At 42.5% G+C, this 19,263-nt stretch overlaps 1 protein-coding gene across 1 annotated transcript in view; it reads right to left on the bottom strand.

Moving 5' to 3' along the window:
- Nucleotides 1–19,263, bottom strand: part of smg6 (SMG6 nonsense mediated mRNA decay factor) — a 473,468-nt gene that overhangs the window by 259,556 nt on the left and 194,649 nt on the right. The window contains 1 exon segment of the mRNA XM_072589202.1: nucleotides 15,980–16,096. Coding sequence (XP_072445303.1) covers nucleotides 15,980–16,096 — 117 coding nt within the window.

Raw genomic sequence — 19,263 nt, 5'->3', positions numbered from 1 at the left:
CGCAGTTTTGGTCCCCTTATTTGAGGAAAGATGTAGTGGCATTGGAGGCAGTTCAGAGGAGGTTCACGAGATTGATCCAAGAGTTGAGGGGTTTGTCATATGAAGAGAAATTGAACAGTTTAGGTCTATAGTTTCTGGAATTTAGAAGAATAAGGGGAGATCAAATTGAGGTATTCAAGATTATAAAACAGATGTGGAGTGGATGCTTCCTCTTGCAGGCATTTTTAGACTGGAGATCATAGTCTTAGGAAAAGGGGGAGCAAATTTAAAACAGAGTTGAGGAGAAACTATTTCTCCCATGTGAATCTGTGGAATTCACTACTCAAATTGCAGTGGATGCTGGGACAGCGAGTAGATTTGAGGAGTGACACAGATTTTCAATTGGAAATAGGTTGATGGGTTACGGGGAGAAGACAGGAAAACGGGAGTGAGAAGCACATCAGCCATGATCGAATGGCTGAGCAGACCCAATGGACCAAATGGCCTCATTCTGCTCCTATGGCTTATGAACTAATTGGAATTGACCAAGGTTTTATTTGGTAGTCACAGGTGAGGTGCCAGAAGACTGGAGGTTGGTTAACGTGATGCCACTATTTAAAAAGGGTGGTAAGGACAAGCCAGGCAGCTATAGACCAGTGAGCCTGACCTCGGTGGTGGGCAAGTTGTTGGAGGGAATCCTGAGGGAGAGAATGTACATGTATTTGGAAAGGCAAGGACTGATTAGGGATAGTCAATATGGCTCTATCTGCAGGAAATCACATCTCAGAAACTTGATTGAGTTTTTTGAAGTAGTAATAAAGAACATTGATGAGGGCAGAGCGGTGGACATGATCTGGCTAGCACTGCTGCCTCACAGCGCCAGAGACCCGGAATCAATTCCGACCTTGGGCAACTTTCTGTATGGAGTTTGCACATTCTCCCCGTGTCTGTGTGGATTTCCTCCGGGTGCTCTGGTTTCCTCCCACAATCCAAAGATGTGCAAGTCAGGTGAATTGGTCATGCTAAATGGCACAGTGTTACGTGCATTAGTCAGGTGTAAATGTAGGAGAAACAGGTCTGGGTAGGTTTAGAGGGTCAGTGTGGACTTGTTGGGCCGAAGGGCCTGCTTCCATACTGTAGGGAATCTAATCTAATCTCTCTGGACTCCAGTTAGGTGTTCGACATGGTTCAGCATGGTAGACTGATTAGCAAGGTTAGATCTCATGGAATACAGGGAGAACTAGCTATTTGGATACAGATTCTGGATTAGTGGTGCTGGAAGAGCACAGCAGTTCAGGCAGCATCCAAGTAGCTTCGAAATCGACGTTTCGGGCAAAAGCCCTTCATCAGGAATAAAGGCAGTGAGCCTGAAACGTGGAGAGATAAGCTAGAGGAGGGTGGGGGTGGGGAGAAAGTAGCATAGAGTACAATGGGTGAATGGGGGAGGGGATGAAGGTGATAGGTCAAGGAGGAGAGGGTGGAGTGGATAGGTGGAAAAGGAGATTGGCAGGTAGGACAAGTCATGGGGACAGTGCTGAGCTGGAAGTTTAGAACTAGGGTGAGGTGGGGGAAGGGGAAAAGAGGAAACTGGTGAAGTCCACATTGATGCCCTGGGGTTAAAGTGTTCTGAGGCGGAAGATGAGGCGTTCTTCCTCCAGGCGTCTGGTGGTGAGGGAGCGGCAGTGAAGGAGGCCCAGGACCTCCATGTCCTCGGCAGAGTGGGAGGGGGAGTTGAAATGTTGGGCCACAGGGCAGTGTGGTTGATTGGTGTGGGTGTCCCGGAGATGTTCCCTAAAGCGCTCTGCTAGGAGGCGCCCAGTCTCCCCAATGTAGAGGAGACCGCATCGGGAGCAACTCCCCACCTCTTCCTCCGCTACATTGATGACTGCATTGGCGCCACCTCGTGCTCCCGCAAGGAGGTTGAGCAATTCATCAACTTCAACACATTCCACCCTGACCTTAAATTTACCTGGACCATTTCTGACACCTCCCTCCCCTTCCTGGACCTCTCCATCTCCATTAATGACAACTGACTTGACACTGACATTTTTTACAAACACACCGACTCCCACAGCTACCTGGATTATACCTCTTCCCATCCTACCTCTTGCAAAAATGCCATCCCGTATTCCAAATTCCTCCGCCTCCGCCGGATCTGCTCCCAGGAGGACCAGTTCCACCACAGAACACACCAGATGGCCTCCTTCTTTAGAGACCGCAATTTCCCTTCCCATGTGGTTAAAGATGCCCTCCAACGCATCTCGTCTACATCCCGCACCTCCGCCCTCAGACCCCACCCCTCCAACCATAACAAGGACAGAACCCCCTGGTGCTCACCTTCCACCCTACCAACCTTAGCATAAACCAAATCATCCGCCGACATTTCCGCCACCTCCAAACAGACCTCACCACCAGGGATATATTTCCCTCCCCACCCCTTTCCGCCTTCCGCAAAGACCGTTCCCTCCGTGACTACCTGGTCAGGTCCACGCCCCCCTACAACCACCCTCCAATCCTGGCACTTTCCCCTGCCACCGCAGGAACTGTAAAACCTGCGCCCACACCTCCTCCCTCACCTCTATCCAAGGCCCTAAAGGAGCCTTCCACATCCATCAAAGTTTTACTTGCACATCCACTAATATCATTTATTGTATCCGTTGCTCCCGATGTGGTCTCCTCTACATTGGGGAGACTGGGCGCCTCCTAGCAGAGCGCTTTAGGGAACATCTCTGGGACACCCGCACCAATCAACCAACCGCCCCGTGGCCCAACATTTCAACTCCCCCTCCCACTCTGCCGAGGACATGGAGGTCCTGGGCCTCCTTCACTGCTGCTCCCTCACCACCAGACGCCTGGAGGAAGAACGCCTCATCTTCTGCCTTGGAACACTTCAACCCCAGGGCATCAATGTGGGCTTCAACAGTTTCCTCATTTCCCCTTCCCCCACCTCACCCTAGTTCTAAACTTCCAGCTTAGTAACTGTCCCCATAACTTGTCCGGACTTGTCCTACCTGCCTATCTTCTTTTCCACCTATCCACTCCACCCTCTCCTCCTTGACCTATCACCTTCATCCCCTCCCCCACTCACCCTTTGTACTCTATGCTACTTTCTCCCCACCTCCACCCTTCTCTAGCTTATCTCTCCATGCTTCAGGCTCACTGCCTTTATTCCTGATGAAGGGCTTTTGCCCGAAACGTCGATTTCGAAGCTACTTGGATGCTGCCTGAACTGCTGTGCTCTTCCAGCACCACTAATCCAGAATCTGATTTCCAGCATCTGCAGTCATTGTTTTTACCATTTGGATACAGAACTGAGTTGAAGATGAAGACAGGGGGTGGTGGTGGAGGGTTGTTTTTCAGACTGGAGGCCTGTGACCAGTGGAGTGCCACAAGGATCAGTGCTAGGTCCACTGCTTTTTGTCATTTATATAAATGATTTGGATGTGAACACAGGAGGTATAGTTAATAAGTTTGCAGATGACACCAAAATTGGAGGTGCAATGGATAGCGAAGGAGGTCACCTCAGATTACAACGGGATCTTGATCAGATGGGCCAATGGGCTAAGGAATAGCAAACAGTTTAAGTAAATATGAGGTGCTGCATTTTGGAAATGGTAAGGTCCTAGGGAGTGTTGCTGAACAAAGAGACCTTGGAGTGCAGGTTCATAGTTCCTTGAAAGTGGAGTCACAGGTAGATAGGATAGTGAAGGTGGCGTTTGGTATGCTTTCCCCTATTGGTCAGAGTATAGAGTACAGGAGTTGGGAGGTCATGTTGCAGCTGAACAGGACATTGGTTAGGCCACTTTTGGAATATTACATGCAATTCTAGTCTCCCTCCTATTGGAAGGATGTTGTGAAGCTTGAAAGGATTCAGAAAAGATTTACAAGGATGTTGCCAGGGTTGGAGGATTTGAGCTACAGGGAGAGGCTGAACAGGCTGGGGCTGTTTTCCCTGGAGCGGAGGCTGAGGGGTGACCTTATAGAGGTTTATAAAATTATGAGGGATATGGATAGGGTAAATAGACAATGCCCTTTCCCTGGGCTAGGGGAGTCCAGAACTAGAGGGCATATCTTTAGGGTGAGAGGGGAAATATTTAAAAGGTACCTAAGGGATGACTTTTTCAGGCAGAGGGTGGTGCGTGTATGGAATGAGCTGCCAGAGGAAGTGGTAGAGGATGGTACAGTTACAACATTTGAAAGGCACCTGGACAGGTATTTGAACAGGAAGGGTTTAGAGGGACATGGGCCAAGTGCTGGCAAATGAGGCTAAATTAGGTTGGGATATCTGGTTGGCATGGACGAGTTGGACTGAAGGGTCTGTTTCTGGGCTGAACATCTCTGACTGTTTGTGCTATTTTTGGTGAGGTCCATGCTCCTTAGGTGTTGGTTGTGCCCTCTTGTCAATTAGAAATCAGATATGGTTCTCATCGCATGAATTAATAAAAGATCACGTCTTTATTCATTGTACAGTGCTCCTTGCTTAGTGTACCATGGTTTTAATAAATCCATACCTACACACAGCAGTTTAACATGCCTCAACTCATGTCCACTGTCAATCTATACTTGCGCTGTCTCCTATAATGTTCTGAACAGATACAGTCTATACACAACTGGGTTATGCTGACTAAAATCAAAATTATGGCCTAAATATGAACAAGTTGCATTACCACGCAAGTTATTTGCAATGCTCTGTGTTAAATGATTTACTGCCTACATCTCCACTTCTCTGGAAGCAAAATACTCAATGCCGTAGATTTGACATTAAATTAACTCATTGTCAGAAGTCTTTCGACTGCAAATGAGTAATATCGACTCAGAAATCACCTGCATTTCCTCCATCACTTGTACCCCTGCTTCCAGAATGCTGCAGCCCAACAGCACTGAAACCCAAGCTTCCAAACCCACCACCAGCCTTTTACAGGTTTTCCAGCTGACCTCAGCCACTCCTGGATATAGAGTCATAGAGATGTACAGCATGGAAACAGAGCCTTCAGTCCAAATCGCCCATGCCAACCAGATATCCTAAATTAATCTAGTCCCATTTGCCAGCAATTGGCCCATGTCCCTCTAAACCCTTCCTGTTCACATACCTGTCCAGATGCCTTTTAAATGTTGCAATTGTACCAGACCCCACCACTTCCTCTGGCAGCTCATTCCATACATGCACCACCGTCTGTGTGAAAAAGCTATCCCTTCGGTCCCTTTTAAATATTTCTCCTTTCACCAATAAGCTATGCCCTCTAGCTCTGGACTCCCCCAGCCCAGAGAGAAGGCCTTACCTATTTACCTATCCGTGCCCCTCTATATGGTCACCCCTCAGTCTCTGACACTCCAGGAAAACCACTCCTATTCAGCCTCTCCCTATAGCACTAATCCTCCAACCCTGGCAACATCCTTGTAAATCTTTTCTGAAGCCTTTCAAGTTTCACAACATCCTTCCTATTGCAGGGATATGTATCTAAACAAATTGCCAAGCATAATATTTATCGGAGAATCAGTGAACCTTTGTTTTGGTATTGTCACGATGAAAATCGCAATGATCTCACAACCAGTAAGTCAGATCAATGTTCTGCAGTCCTGCCACATTCCATGAAAGTATAAAAGAGAAACTGCAATTATTCTTCATGGCTTCTATATCGAGGCATATAAATGCAGATTTATTGATTCATTTATCCTATATGTACTTCCTGCACAAGATAATACCAGATAATAACACAAACTACTGAAGCAGCATCGGAGAATGAGTGGGACAGCTTCTCCCAAGGGTCTCACCAACATTTATTGGTCAGACCACAAGGAGAAAATCAAACTAATTAGTGGGTGGCACGGTGGCACAGTGGTTAGCACTGCTGCCTCACAGCGCCGGAGACCCGGGTTCAATTCCCGCCTCAGGCGACTGACTGTGTGGAGTTTGCACGTTCTCCCCGTGTCTGCGTGGGTTTCCTCCGGGTGCTCCGGTTTCCTCCCACAGTCCAAAGATGTGCAGGTCAGGTGAATTGGCCATGCTAAATTGCCCGTAGTGTTAGGTAAGGGGTAGATGTAGATGTAGGGGTATGGGTGGGTTACGCTTCGGCGGGGCGGTGTGGACTTGTTGGGCCGAAGGGCCTGTTTCCACACTGTAAGTAATCTAATCTAATCTAAAGATTATGACCGCAGCTGTCCCTCCTTTTCTCATTGTCAACCTCTCACACATTGATTATCACCTCAAGTCTTGACTTGTTTGTCATCTTCCTCATTCACCCTAGCTCAGTACTGAGTGAAACAATGATGAGTCTCTTGAAGTTTTCCATTTCAGAGATGGAGTAGCTCATCTTTTGAATCTCTTCCAATCTGTTTGAGGAAAGCTTTATTCAAACACACACATCACAAATCTCCAAAACACCACCTATGCATTCCCTACTTCCATAGATATTTTCTAATCGACCCGCTCAGTGACAGCATTACACACCTCTGGAGCAGGAGGACCTGAACCCAGGCCTCCTGACCAGAGGTAGGGACACTCCAACTGCACCACAGAGCCCTCACATATCAAGTCAAGCACTCACCCAACTGTCCCTTCATTAACATTAAACCATCGCCTGTCAGGCCCTACCAGATAATAACACAAACTACTGAAGCAGCATCGGAGAATGAGTGGGACAGCTTCTCCCAAGGGTCTCACCAACATTTATTGGTCAGACCACAAGGAGAAAATCAAACTAATTCATCAGATATTTCAATACCATTTTTGAGAACTTACTAATTCCCTGAGAAGAAAATAACAAATAGCTATTCAATCAGATCATGGTTGGTCTGATTGTGGTCTCAACCTCACCCCTAGGTCTGCCTTCCATAAATCGCTTGACAATCCAAAAGACTAAAAACCATAAGAAGAAATTCATCCTTATTCCAATCTTATATGGGATTGCCCCTACTTTGGAACCGTGCACCAAGTTCGAGATTCCCTGAGCATCTACTTTGACAAGATCTGGTAAATCCTATATGTTTCATAGGTTAGAAACATAGAAAAGAGCAAGAGAAGGCCATTTGGCCCATCTAGCCTATTTTGCCATAATGATCACATTTAACTACATTTTCCCACTTCCACCCCAGACCTCGAAGTCTTTTGCATTGAGAAATGTTCTTATTTCTTAAATATATTCAATCTCTTGGTCCCCACAGCCTTATGTGGTAGAGAATTCCACAGGATTGCCATCCTCAATGAAGAAATCTCTCCTCATCTGAGCCCACAATTGTATCCCCTGCATCCCGAGACCCTGACCCCTTGTTTCAGACCCCTTAACTTCATCTCTGCATCCATTTTGTTCAGCCCTGTCAGAATCTTATGTTTCAATGAGATTCCCTTTCTATTTTCTAAACTCAGTGAATGTACATCCAACCTGTTCAACCTTTACGAGGTAATGCCTTCCACACAGGAATCAGCTAGTGAACTTACTTTGAACTACCTCCAATGCAAGTATGCTTTTTTTTTTACTTTAGAGACCAAACTGCACCCACAAGGTGTAGTCTAACCAATGCCCTATACAGTTGCACTAAGCCTTTTATTCTCCCTCCATTTTGTAATAAAGATCCACATCTTCCTGTTTGCTGTACCAGCATGCTCACTTTTTGAGATTTATATACAAGAACTCCAAAGTTAATCCTGCAGTCTTTCCCTATTTAAATAATATTCTGTTTTTCCAATCTTCCTGCCAAAATGAACAACCTCACATTTTCCCACATTATACTCCAGCTGCAAATCTGTACCCACTCACTTAACCTATCGATGTCCCTTTGCAGACTCTTGGCATCCTCCTCACAATTTGCTTTCTCAATTAGCGTATCAGAAAATTTGGCTTCAGTGAGTCAGTCCTTTCATCCAAATAATTAATATAGATTGTAAATGGTTGTGGCCTCAGCACTGAATCCTGCAGCATCCCAAGTGTACAGTTTGCCAACCTGAAAACAACCGATTTACCCAGACTCTGTCTCCTGGAGGTTAGCTAATCTTTCACCCATGCCACCTCGATGAGTTCATGTTTTGTGCAGTAATCTATTATTTGACACCTTATTGAATGCCTTTTGGAAATCCAAATGCACTGCATCTTCTAGCACCCCTTTATCCAACCTATTTGTTACATTCTCAAATAATTTTATCAAATTTTTCCAACACTATCTTCCTTTCCAAGACCACCTTGACTTGGTCTGTTTGAAATATGATTTTCTAAATGCCCTATTATCTCTTTAATAGTGAATTTTAGTATTTTCCCAATGACAGATAGTAGGATAACTGACCTGCAGTTTCCTGCTTTTCACCTCCCTCCTTCCTGAACAGAGAATGGTTTCATTTGTTTTCTCCATCAGTTTCCTTCTTCCACCACTTCACGTGGTTCACCATCAAGAGAAAATGAGGAGAATAACTCAAACCAGTGGCAATCCAGGACTGCTACTAAGCGCTAGCCAAAGAGTGCATAACCTGCAGATTTGCACCAACTGTCCATAGAGTTGAGATGACTAAAACCAGCAGGGTGAGAAGATTTAATATTACTGTGGGCTGGGCTTCAACTCAGGGTCAAGAACTAGAAGGACTGCATGCTTACCAACAATATCCTGCATTCTTCCTTCAGTGGGCAATGGGCTGTCCAGCATACTGATGAGACCAGTACCTTAAAAATCACACTCTGTGTTAGTTAAGTTACTACAGTAGATTCCAGAGATCGCCAGTCATTTTCAGGTCAAGATATGGCAGTGACCTGAAGCTGAGAAGCAGATTGATTGCTGTGCAATGCTGTATCATCAATTACCAGCACATTTGGTACAAGTCTGAAATGTAAAGGACTCATCATCTATGTGATGCTTCCTTTACTCAATTTAGATATCCCATGGGAAAAAATGCATAGTTGAATTTAAATGAAATAGGTACATGATTGCAGAGCTATTGCTGAAAAATCAAGCCCTGCATAGTTAGGACAATAATAGATTCTGTTTGTGTATGCAGATCTTGGCAATGCAATGAAACCAAAGGGCAGCCATAACCTCTAATAAGGAAAATGAGAGATTGGGTTCCAAGGTATTCCAGCTTTACTGTGTCTGACCACCATATGCAACAATGCGCAGCAACAAAGCTTTTCATTTTCAGTGGACATTAGAAAGAGAGAAAGACGTCTGCCCTCCTACAACTCATCCTGAATTGCATCCAGTGAGACATGTGAATACTTTGAAAAAGAGCAAGCATGCAAAAAGTGTAATGGTCAACCATAAACACATGTTGTGTGCAAATACGTCAACATGTATATAAATGCACAGTAACATGCTGCATGCGATATAGGTTCAAGCCATTCCACAGACCAACATGATTCTGAGTGACTCCATTGATAGAATCATTCTTTACAGAGTTGCCCCAACCTCTCCATCATTCGTGGTTTTTCTGAAACAATGTACTGACCCCACTATTCAGATAGCTCCAAAGAATCGTGGGACTCAAATAGTAATTCAGTTTCTCTCTTCACAGATGCTGCCAGATCTGCCTACTTTCTCCTGGATTTTGTTTTCATTTCACATCTTCAGCATCTGTAGAATTTTTGTTTCATTTACTTCGAAAAGTTTTTGTTTGAGCAATTCTGTTTTTAAACATCAAAGGTCAACAATAAACCAGAGACTTGCTTCAACTCTCAAATATTCATTTCTAGACTCTTCACCTTTAACATCCATGTCTTGTCTGTCTGTGAAGGGGGAGGGGGAGTAAAGAAGTGGGGGAAGAGTTTAAATTGTAGAATATAAATTGGCAATTCATACTTCTTTCTTGCCACTGGGTAAAAAAAAACATTTGTAATAACAGTTGCTTTCTTGTGAAGTGTAGAGACCTGGTGAGTGTTTCCTTTGAACCTGAATTGAGTCAGGATAATTGGACATTTTTGACAGTTTGTTTAAATATTTTCATGAGACAATTCTGGGATTAATGGGACTTGATTACCCCAGTAGGTCATGACAATAGGTAAGATAGCATTTTGTGAAGATATAAGGAAGTTTCAAATTAATTTCAATATATTGAGAAAGTGGGCAAGAATCAAGCAGATGGGAATATAATGTGGGAAAATGTGACTTGGTTCACTTTATCACAAAGAATACAAAAGCAGAATTTCACTTAAATGGAGAATGACTCCAGAATTTTGAAGAGCATAAGTATTTCAGCATTCTCATGCATGAATCATAAAACATTAGCATGCTGCTAAAGTATGTAATCAAGAGGCAAATGGGATGCTAGGCTTTATAATGGAAGTAATTTAACATAAAAGCAAGGATGCTTCGCTTCAGTTAGACAGCGAATGGGCAGACCAAATCTTCAATATTGTATGCAGTTTCAGTCTCGTTATTTAAGAATGGATGGAAATGCATTGGAGTGGTTCAGAAAAGGTTTACCAGCTTGACACCTGGAATGAGCTATCTGTTTTACAAGGAAAGGCTGGACAGCCTGGGCTTGTTTCCCCTGCAGTTTAGAAAAGTGAGGGGTGATTGATGAAAATGTACAAGATCCTGAATGGTCTTGACAAGGTTCATGAGGAAAGTTTGTTTGCTCATGTGAAAATCCAGATCTGGGCAGCCGGGGGGGTGGGGGGGTCACTGTTTTAAAGTTAGGGCGACCCTTTTAGGACAGGGATGAGGGGAAATTTGTCTCTGAGAGGGTTGTGCGACTTTGGAAGATACTGCCTCAGTAGGTGATGGAGGTGGGGTAGTCAATATTTTACAATAGTGTGTGTTAGGCAGGGAGGTCAAAGGTCATCAAAGGAATTCAAAAGACAAAACTCATGAATGCTATGATCCTACTCAATGATGGAGCAGGCACCTATTTTGTATGCTCATATTTAGTTGTGGAAAAATTAAATTTATAATTTTAGACCATATTCTATCCTGGGGTTTGTGAAGGAGGGAATTGGGAAGAACCAAATGAGTTTAATGAAGCCAGTAGTGCATCGATAGTTAAAATCATAGAATTCCTACAGTGTGGAAACAGGCCATTTGGCCCAAAAGGTCCACACCAACCCCTGAAGAGTAACCTACCCAGACCCATTCCCCTACCCTAATGTAATATATTTACCCCTAACTAATGCACCTAACCTACACATCCCTGAACACTATGAACAATTTAGCATGGTCAATTCACCTGACCTGCACATCTTTGGATTGTGGGAGGAAACCAGAGCACCTGGAGGAAACCTACGCAGACACAGGGAGAACGTGCAAACTCCACACAGATGGTCACCCAAGGCTGGAATCAAACCTAGGTCCCTGGTGCTGTGAGGTAACAGCGCTAACTACTGAGCGACCGTGCTGCTCTCTCTCAGTTACTCTAACAAAACTAGCACGGAGCTGAGTTACAGTCAGATGGCCTTAATTAATGAACAGGAACATTTGATTGAAAGTCAAGAACAAAAATCAATCTTTGTTAGAAAAAACTTCTCAGTCTCAGGCCAATGCAGGTCAACATCCTTCAGGTTCTGCAAGTCAAATCAGGAGGTATCCTCTTAGAAACAAGAAATCAGTGGTTAAATTTGTTTTTCAATAAATGCAAACTAAGAGATGTACATCTAAGTTGCATGGAATTTTCAACATTGTATAAATTATTCATTAAGTGGGGGGAATGTAGCAGTAATCTCTTCTGGTTATCTGTACATATGTATACAACCAAAATAAATAAATTTTCATGTTATGTTGATTTTCATCACACTACACACTGTTTCAGTTTGCCTTGCAAAGAAATCACACCTTTCTCCTACTTGTAGCCTTGCCTTCTACACCTTAGCATTCAACTCACATTCCTGCTCCATTTTGCTGTCCCTACACTTGCTATGCTTCTCATACTTGACTACAACAATTATATCAACATGTTCACCTCATGTCCAGTTCACCAGCTGATCTCTATTGATCACTGCCTCATACAGATGATGCTACACCTGCAATGTAAGTCAGAATGTGGGCTCCAGTTTTTTTAAATGACTTACCACTTATATGACCACCTTCAACTCATCAAACCCAGGTGAACCTTTTTTTCTAAATTTACTTGCAGAGAGAGTGTATTTCTGGCAAGGCTAGCATTTACTACCCAACCTATATTACCCTCATGAAAGCAGGTACACTCCCAATGCTTATATTGGCATCACATCATTTACAAGTGAGGCAGCTGTCAAATTGACCAATCCCTCTAATTCTCAATATTCATTCACTTGTCAATGCCTTTCACAGACAGTCCAGTCAAATCCTTAGAATCCAACTGTCTTTGGATTTGAGGATCAATTCAAGTTATCACAGCTCAAAACTGCGAAGAGTGATAGTTTGGATATAACGGTTTTAAGAGCACAGGCACTCAGTCTTTGGCTGTATAGTCAGGTAGCTTTCAAAATCATATATTCAATCTGTGACATTTTGTAACAGTACATCCAATAACATGGAACACCATAAAAATTTCTGAAGTTGATAACTTACATATCTTTCATAGGACAGAAGGAGATAGGGTGCTAATTCAATATGTTATGAAAGAAGGGGTTATTAACCCCAGACATCTTAAAAAAGGTATTAAGATCCTGCCAGCAATTCAGGACCAAGGTAAGGACTTTATATAATAAGGATGGAGAAGTGATGTGCTACACTACGTGGAGGATTGGATCATCTTGCAGGTGTGACAGCAGCAACGAGGAGCTTGTACACCAGCCTGAAATACTGGACTCCTAGTCTGTCAGCAAGAGATCACCTAGAAACAACTAAACTTGCTTCTGCTGAGGCTAACTGGGACCTTTCTTGAATCAAATGCCGTAAAACAGCTGGATCGACACCCACGTGAATAATCCTGATGCCTCAGGGAAAATAACCTGAGGACAAGATGGAGCCAGGGACCTGGCCCACCAGCCAACAGTGCTATTTTTAATCACCTCCACAATCTCCAATCCCAGTAGGATCAAAAAATCAAGCCCAAAGCATTCAATGCATTGAATGTTGTACCTCTCGATTTACTGGACCTCTACAGGGCAGAGCAAGCCAGTCATCCTACAACACTTCATATTTCAGAAAGAACAGTAATTCCTTATAGAGGTACATCCCCATTAAATCTTGACTCAAAAGTAGTCTTGACTTGAACTATCCAGAGATGAGCAGGGGGCAGCAGAGTTTTCCATTTGCACAGCATGTCTACCAAAAGCATTGAAGACTTTCCAAGAATGTACATTCACACCTTACATTGCTTATTGCAAATACATGGCTGCCCTTGCCAGCAAAACAAGCTTTTTGGAAAATTAAGCCTGCAGAAAGACCTCCTGAATTAACTTTCTCTTTGTCAACCAGTTATTAAACAATCTTCTGAAGCGAATTGTAAAGAAACCTCTTGAGTGACTTCCTCTCAAGCCAAGCTGTTCCATTAAAAGGGCTTCCTGAGTGAGACCCTTTGAGAATGTCAGACATCTGCTGAGTGACAGCCCATTTATCCAGTTTTTAAAACATGATTTCTAGAGAGGTTTGCAAGGCATTAACAAGATTTGATCACAGTTAAAAGCTTATAAGTCTAACCCAATGCTGCCCTTTGCCACCATAGTTTTAGTTTTGCCTCATTTCAGAAACAGCTATTCTGTATTCAACAGTGGCAGCCTTAATCAGCTTGTTCCTGACACCCACAGTAGTAATACTTACTGATTATGGCACTGAACTAGCAACTGAGAGGTTGAGAGATCAAATCTCAGCATGGTTACTAGTAAAACTGAACTCAATAAATCTGTGGTTTGATACCAGAAATGATGATGAAAGCAGCTGTTTTGCTGTAAAACAAATCCAACTGGTTCACTGATGTGGTTCAGGCTCACCTCCCAGAGTATGGGTATCTCTACCTGATTTGAGCTGCTTGTAACTCCAGGCTCATTATATGGTTGGCTGTTAATGCTCTGGGTACAACTTGGGATAGACAATAAATACAGCCTTGTTAGTTTGCCCAAATTACAAAAACAATATAGAACCAGTGAGCAAGCTGTTTCTGTTTCCAAAATTCTGAGATTTTAACAGTTCCCAATAAATTAAAATGAATAGTATATTAGATCCTAATTTTTAAACAACTCAGCTTTAGATCATGAAGATGATTCTTCATGGCATTTTCCTGTGACTGAGAAAAACATCTTAGTATAATACAGCTTCAGAGTTGCATCCAATCATCATCCTCAGAATATAAATTTAATGGTGATTACATGCTGAACACAAATTAGTAGTAGTTATAGATGTTCATAATATCATGGCTGTATTTTAAATTAGGGGAGAGCAGATGACATCATAAACTAATCGAGCAACTCATGGAAGATAAGTTGAGGTATGTGAGATTGAATTACTGTATTATTGTCACTGCCAACCAACTAGAATACTGTGTATAACTACTCCTAAATCATCAGAAAAGAAATACAATCACATAAAAATGACTATTTAACCTGTAAAATGTTTTTTTAAAAAAAGACTGTAGGTACTCCAAGAGGTTACCACATTATTTGTTTGCCACAGAAGTCATACAGTGTGGAAACAGAATTTGTATCCATCAAAATAATCCTGAACTCATGCAAAATAGCATGTAACAGATTGTGTGGAAGTCTTTATAATTATAGTCATACAGTTAATGCCAATTTCAAAAGTAACGCAGAAACAACTTGAGTACCAAAGCATTTAAAGAGGCATACCCCAAGATGGAAACTTTGAGGCCAATGTGACAGTAAGTTATGGAGGGAAACCAACTCTGAGGGATCAATTGCAGGTTAGCCAAAGAGCGAAAGAGAAAGAAATCGCCTCATTCACAAGAATTTTTTAAAACACTTCAGATCTGAGGGTGGAAGACATGTCCATTCCTCAGAAGCAATCACTCATTCAGAGGATCATCTTAACAAAGATCACAATGAGCCAACCCAATCAACCCCAACTCATTGTGCGCTCCTGGTGACTGTAAGTACAGTATTGCAGTATCACATCATTCACAGGGGAAAGAGAACCCAATCACAGCTAATGGCTACATCAACTTAAACAGGCAAAACAATGGCAGACTTTCCATCAGCTAAATACACAAGTGAACAAGTTTAATTAATACCAGGTTTGTATGGCATTTTAATATGACGTTTTTAACAACATAAAATCAACTTACTTTATTAACGTCTTTACAATGGAAAAATATCACAACATATTGTACAGATACATAATTAGCAAAGAGAGACAGGAGCCTTAGGAGGAAAATATTGGGAGGGGAGATCGGAAGTGTGGATGAAGATGCCTGATTTAAGGATTGCCTGGACGGAGCAGAAAGAATTGGATATGCAGATTCAAATGAATATAATTCCAGAATGTGAAGAGTGAATTCTCAATTATCTACCAGAGGAGGAAAGATGCAAATGCACAAAAGCTAAATGTGGGGGAATGGAAGGGTTTTGGGAGATTGTTTACTCATATTATAGGGGAGATTACAGAAAGAGAGTGAGGCAAGTTCATGCACACAAACAAGATGGGAAAAGAGCAAGTGGGATAAGTCTTTCAAAAAGCCAGTGGTGGTATACTGGACAGAAAGGGCTCTTTTCTGTGCTACATGATACTATCTACAACTGGAATAACCTCAGAGGAGACAGGATTATTAGGAATGGGAACAGGACGCATGTAGAATTGGAGCAAAACTATACCTTGCCACTCAATTTTAAGCTCCACTGAGCAATCTTTTTCTTTGGTTAGCCTACTCAGCCACTTCAACCTAAAGTCTTTTGGCTGAATATGGAACCACGTGTTGAAAACATGGTCCACCAAGCATTCAGCAAATTGCTAAGTGTAGGAGCTAGGTAATGACCAAACTATTAGCAGTTTGTAAACTCAGAGTACTACCTCGTTAAAAAGTGTCCATTTTATGCACTTATTTCACCTTGAAAGAAATATGCCAATACTTAAAACAGTAGGAAGGAGAAAGACTGGCTCTTCTTTGTCGGATTCAGGCCCAGAAAGAAAGGTCACAGTTTTAGACATTAACACTTGCCTCTAGCAGTTTCCTTTAACTGTTCAATGCAGCGTTCCACTAGCAAGCCGAATATGGCCAGTCCCAGTGCTGTGGCATGCTCCTGTATCACTGATCGGCAGTTCTCTGAACCAGAATCTAAAACACCGTAGAAAAGAAAGAGAGAGAGCATTAGGTTTACCGCCAGAAAGACCCAAGTAGCTAGCCACTAATTTTACTGTACAAACTCCTCTTTCAAAGCCTTGGAAAAGTTTCACCTTCACTAAGGCGGTTTGTTTTTGCAAATATTTTGCTATGCAATTACCTAACCACAACCAGCAACATGCTAACAGCTTTCCTCAAGAATAAATTTCTGGTGATGTATCATTTTCGGCATGAATGGTATGCAAAATGATTTTATTTCAGATTTCCGATATCCTCATTTTGCTTTTATAGATACATTTATATAGAAGCCAAATCTGTCAAAAGCCAGTACTACTATATTTTCAGGCCTGACAAAAGGTTCCAGTTGAAATGTCATCCTGTCTTCACTGTGTTAAATGCACAAGGAGCTGGTGTATACTTTCATCATGTTTTTTTTTATTGCATAGGAAATTAAGGTTGTATGTATGATAAAGCAGAATGTGATCAAGCCTTTATTAAACACCCAGTGATAGAAACAGAAGGAACCATAATCAGGTTTCTGGCAGTACTAAGGTAGATTGGTCATATGATCAAAATGATGGGAGCTTTTGAACTCAACAACAGAAACTAATTCAAACTGGAGTGCATCAATGATCTGAGGAGTGGTCTGGGATCGGATTCCTCCTTTCCATCTTTGCTCAATTCTTCTTTCTTGTGCGGTAAGAAATTGTTGCTTCCATAAACAGATGGACTCTCAAGAATCAAACACGGCAGCTTGCTTAATGAGTTACGTTTGCAACCCCAAGACATTATCACTAACTCTTTTCAAATGAACCAACTCAAATCTTAGACCATCTTATGGAGATTACATTTTCAACATAAACTTCCTGAAATGGATTCCCACAACAACTAAATAATTCGTGAGGCCTTCACTCTCAACTCCTTTAGCCACAGCCCCCTCTCAGATACTGTCAATGGTTTCCCCTCTCCCCACTTTTCAGGAAACTGTTAATACCTTAAGGCCTCAAAAAAAAACTGGACCTGAAACGTTAACTATGCTTTCTCTATACAGATGCTGCTAGATCTGTGTTTTTCCAGCAATTTCCATTTTTGGTTCAGATTTTCAATACTTGCAGTCCTTTATTTTATATCTAAACTGGTACTTACAATGAGACACATGACCCACGAAGAGAGACAAAAGAAACTAGATATCTTTGCATGACAGAAAAAGGCACAGTAAACAAGACCTCATTATGAGCTGGATTCACAAAGGGGTAAGTGAGCAGCTATTAAGTCTAAGACTACCCAAAATGCCTCCCAGCGATGTTAATAGATAGGCCTTGTACTTCACCATAGAACTGTGAAAAGTGTTGAAGTGGTCAGGTCAGGACCCTAATTGGCCACTGACCTCCTGACTACTCCAGCATCTAGAAAGTTAACAATCACATGTGCTACTCAGTGGATTTCCCAAGTGCAGGTATGAACATGATTCCACTAGCCCTACATCAGCAGTGAAATAGGGAAGGGCTGTTATTTTAGTTCCTCTACTAAACAGATGCACAAGTGGACCCCACAGGAACAAAATCAAATAATTCTTTCATCAATGATGAGACAATGCCAGATTCAACGGCACTATGCACTGTCAGTACAGAGATGAGCTTAATGAACAAGTGTTTATAACACTGGGGGAACATGAACACCTGCGGGGCACGTAGAGTACTGACTCCCCCCAAACATTTTATCAGATACTGAAAGCAAACTGCATTCCTATTCATAATGGTGACAGAGTCTTCCTTGGAGTCAGTGAGACTCAGTGCTGTAGGTGATCTGATGCAAGAAGAGCCAGATCCTTGATAAACACACATCCCACACCTATCACATTGGAAGCCAGGTGAGAAAAGTAAGTGAGTTGCTCGCAACCTCTTATATGAAACAATCCAGCAGACCTGTCCACTGTCCAGATCATGGTGGAGTTAATACAGGAGTTAATATAAGAAATCTTTAGTATACCTTTCTACTACAGCAATCTGGATTATCCAACATTCACATTAATAGTACAACTGTGAATTATGCTGATCACCAAAGCACCAGAAGTACCTAATTTGAGAAGCAATGGAGTGTTGAACATCACATCAGTAACGAAATTACATTAAACTTGAAATACAACATCTACCAGTCAGTCTGATACCACTGTTGATTAATTTGTACTACACCAAAACATTTTGTGTCTCAACAAAAAAAACGTGCAACCTGAATTTCATTCCAACTGTGCATCCTCCAAATATAACACTCTCCAGAAAGCAGAAAGGAGGCAGACACATTCTTTATATGCTGCATGTGGCAGGATATTGTTGAGTAGATTTCAAGGTTCGTGCATGGGAAGTGAGAGCAGAAAAAATGCTCTCTCATCATTGAAATGCAAGGCAGGGGAAATGAAAGCAAGCAGGGAAGGTTTGGAGGGGGAAGGAAAAAAAAAAAGAGGGAGAGAAGGGGGAGGGAGGTGTAAGGAAGAACACAAAATGGAAACTATGGCTGTGGGGTGATAAGGACAGCATTCTAGGCACATTAAGAAGTTTGATCCATCACATAGGGGGCATAGAACTTCTGGGAAGACAGGCTTCAGTGTGCAAATGAAGTCATGCACAAACTGGTAAGAAACAGTGAAGATTAACTAATTGAATTCAAGATCTTGGTCTAAACGGAAAGGATAGAGACAAACTTGTAGAGTAGGCATGAGAGCAAGATCAGCAGCAAGATGCAATAGTTCAAACCCATGATAGTTACTATAGTCACATCTTTCTATTGTGAGACAGAGACACAGAGAGGGAAAGGGGTCTCAGTGTGACTGCGACAGAAACAGACAGGAGAGAGAGAGAGAGAGAGAGAGAGAGAGAGAGAGAGAGAGAGGGGCAGACACATACAGGCAGCGAGAAAGGGGGCAGAGACAGACAGAGAGAGAGAAAGGGAGACAGTGAGATAGAGATAGAGAGAGAGAGATACAGACACACAAGAGAAATCGAGCCAAACAGACAACGACAGAGGACAAGGAAAACTGAAGCAGAATAGATGTTGCTGAGGGTAAGAAAGATTCAAGGAGGAGAAAGTGAGGACTGCAGATGCTGGAGATCAGAGCTGAAAAATGCGTTGCTGGAAAAGCGCAGCAAGAAATATTCAGCCTAGTA

The sequence above is a fragment of the Chiloscyllium punctatum genome, chromosome 19 (genome assembly GCF_047496795.1).
Source record: "Chiloscyllium punctatum isolate Juve2018m chromosome 19, sChiPun1.3, whole genome shotgun sequence".
In the NCBI taxonomy this organism is placed as follows: domain Eukaryota; kingdom Metazoa; phylum Chordata; class Chondrichthyes; order Orectolobiformes; family Hemiscylliidae; genus Chiloscyllium; species Chiloscyllium punctatum.
This window is presented reverse-complemented; position numbering and strand designations above follow the sequence as displayed.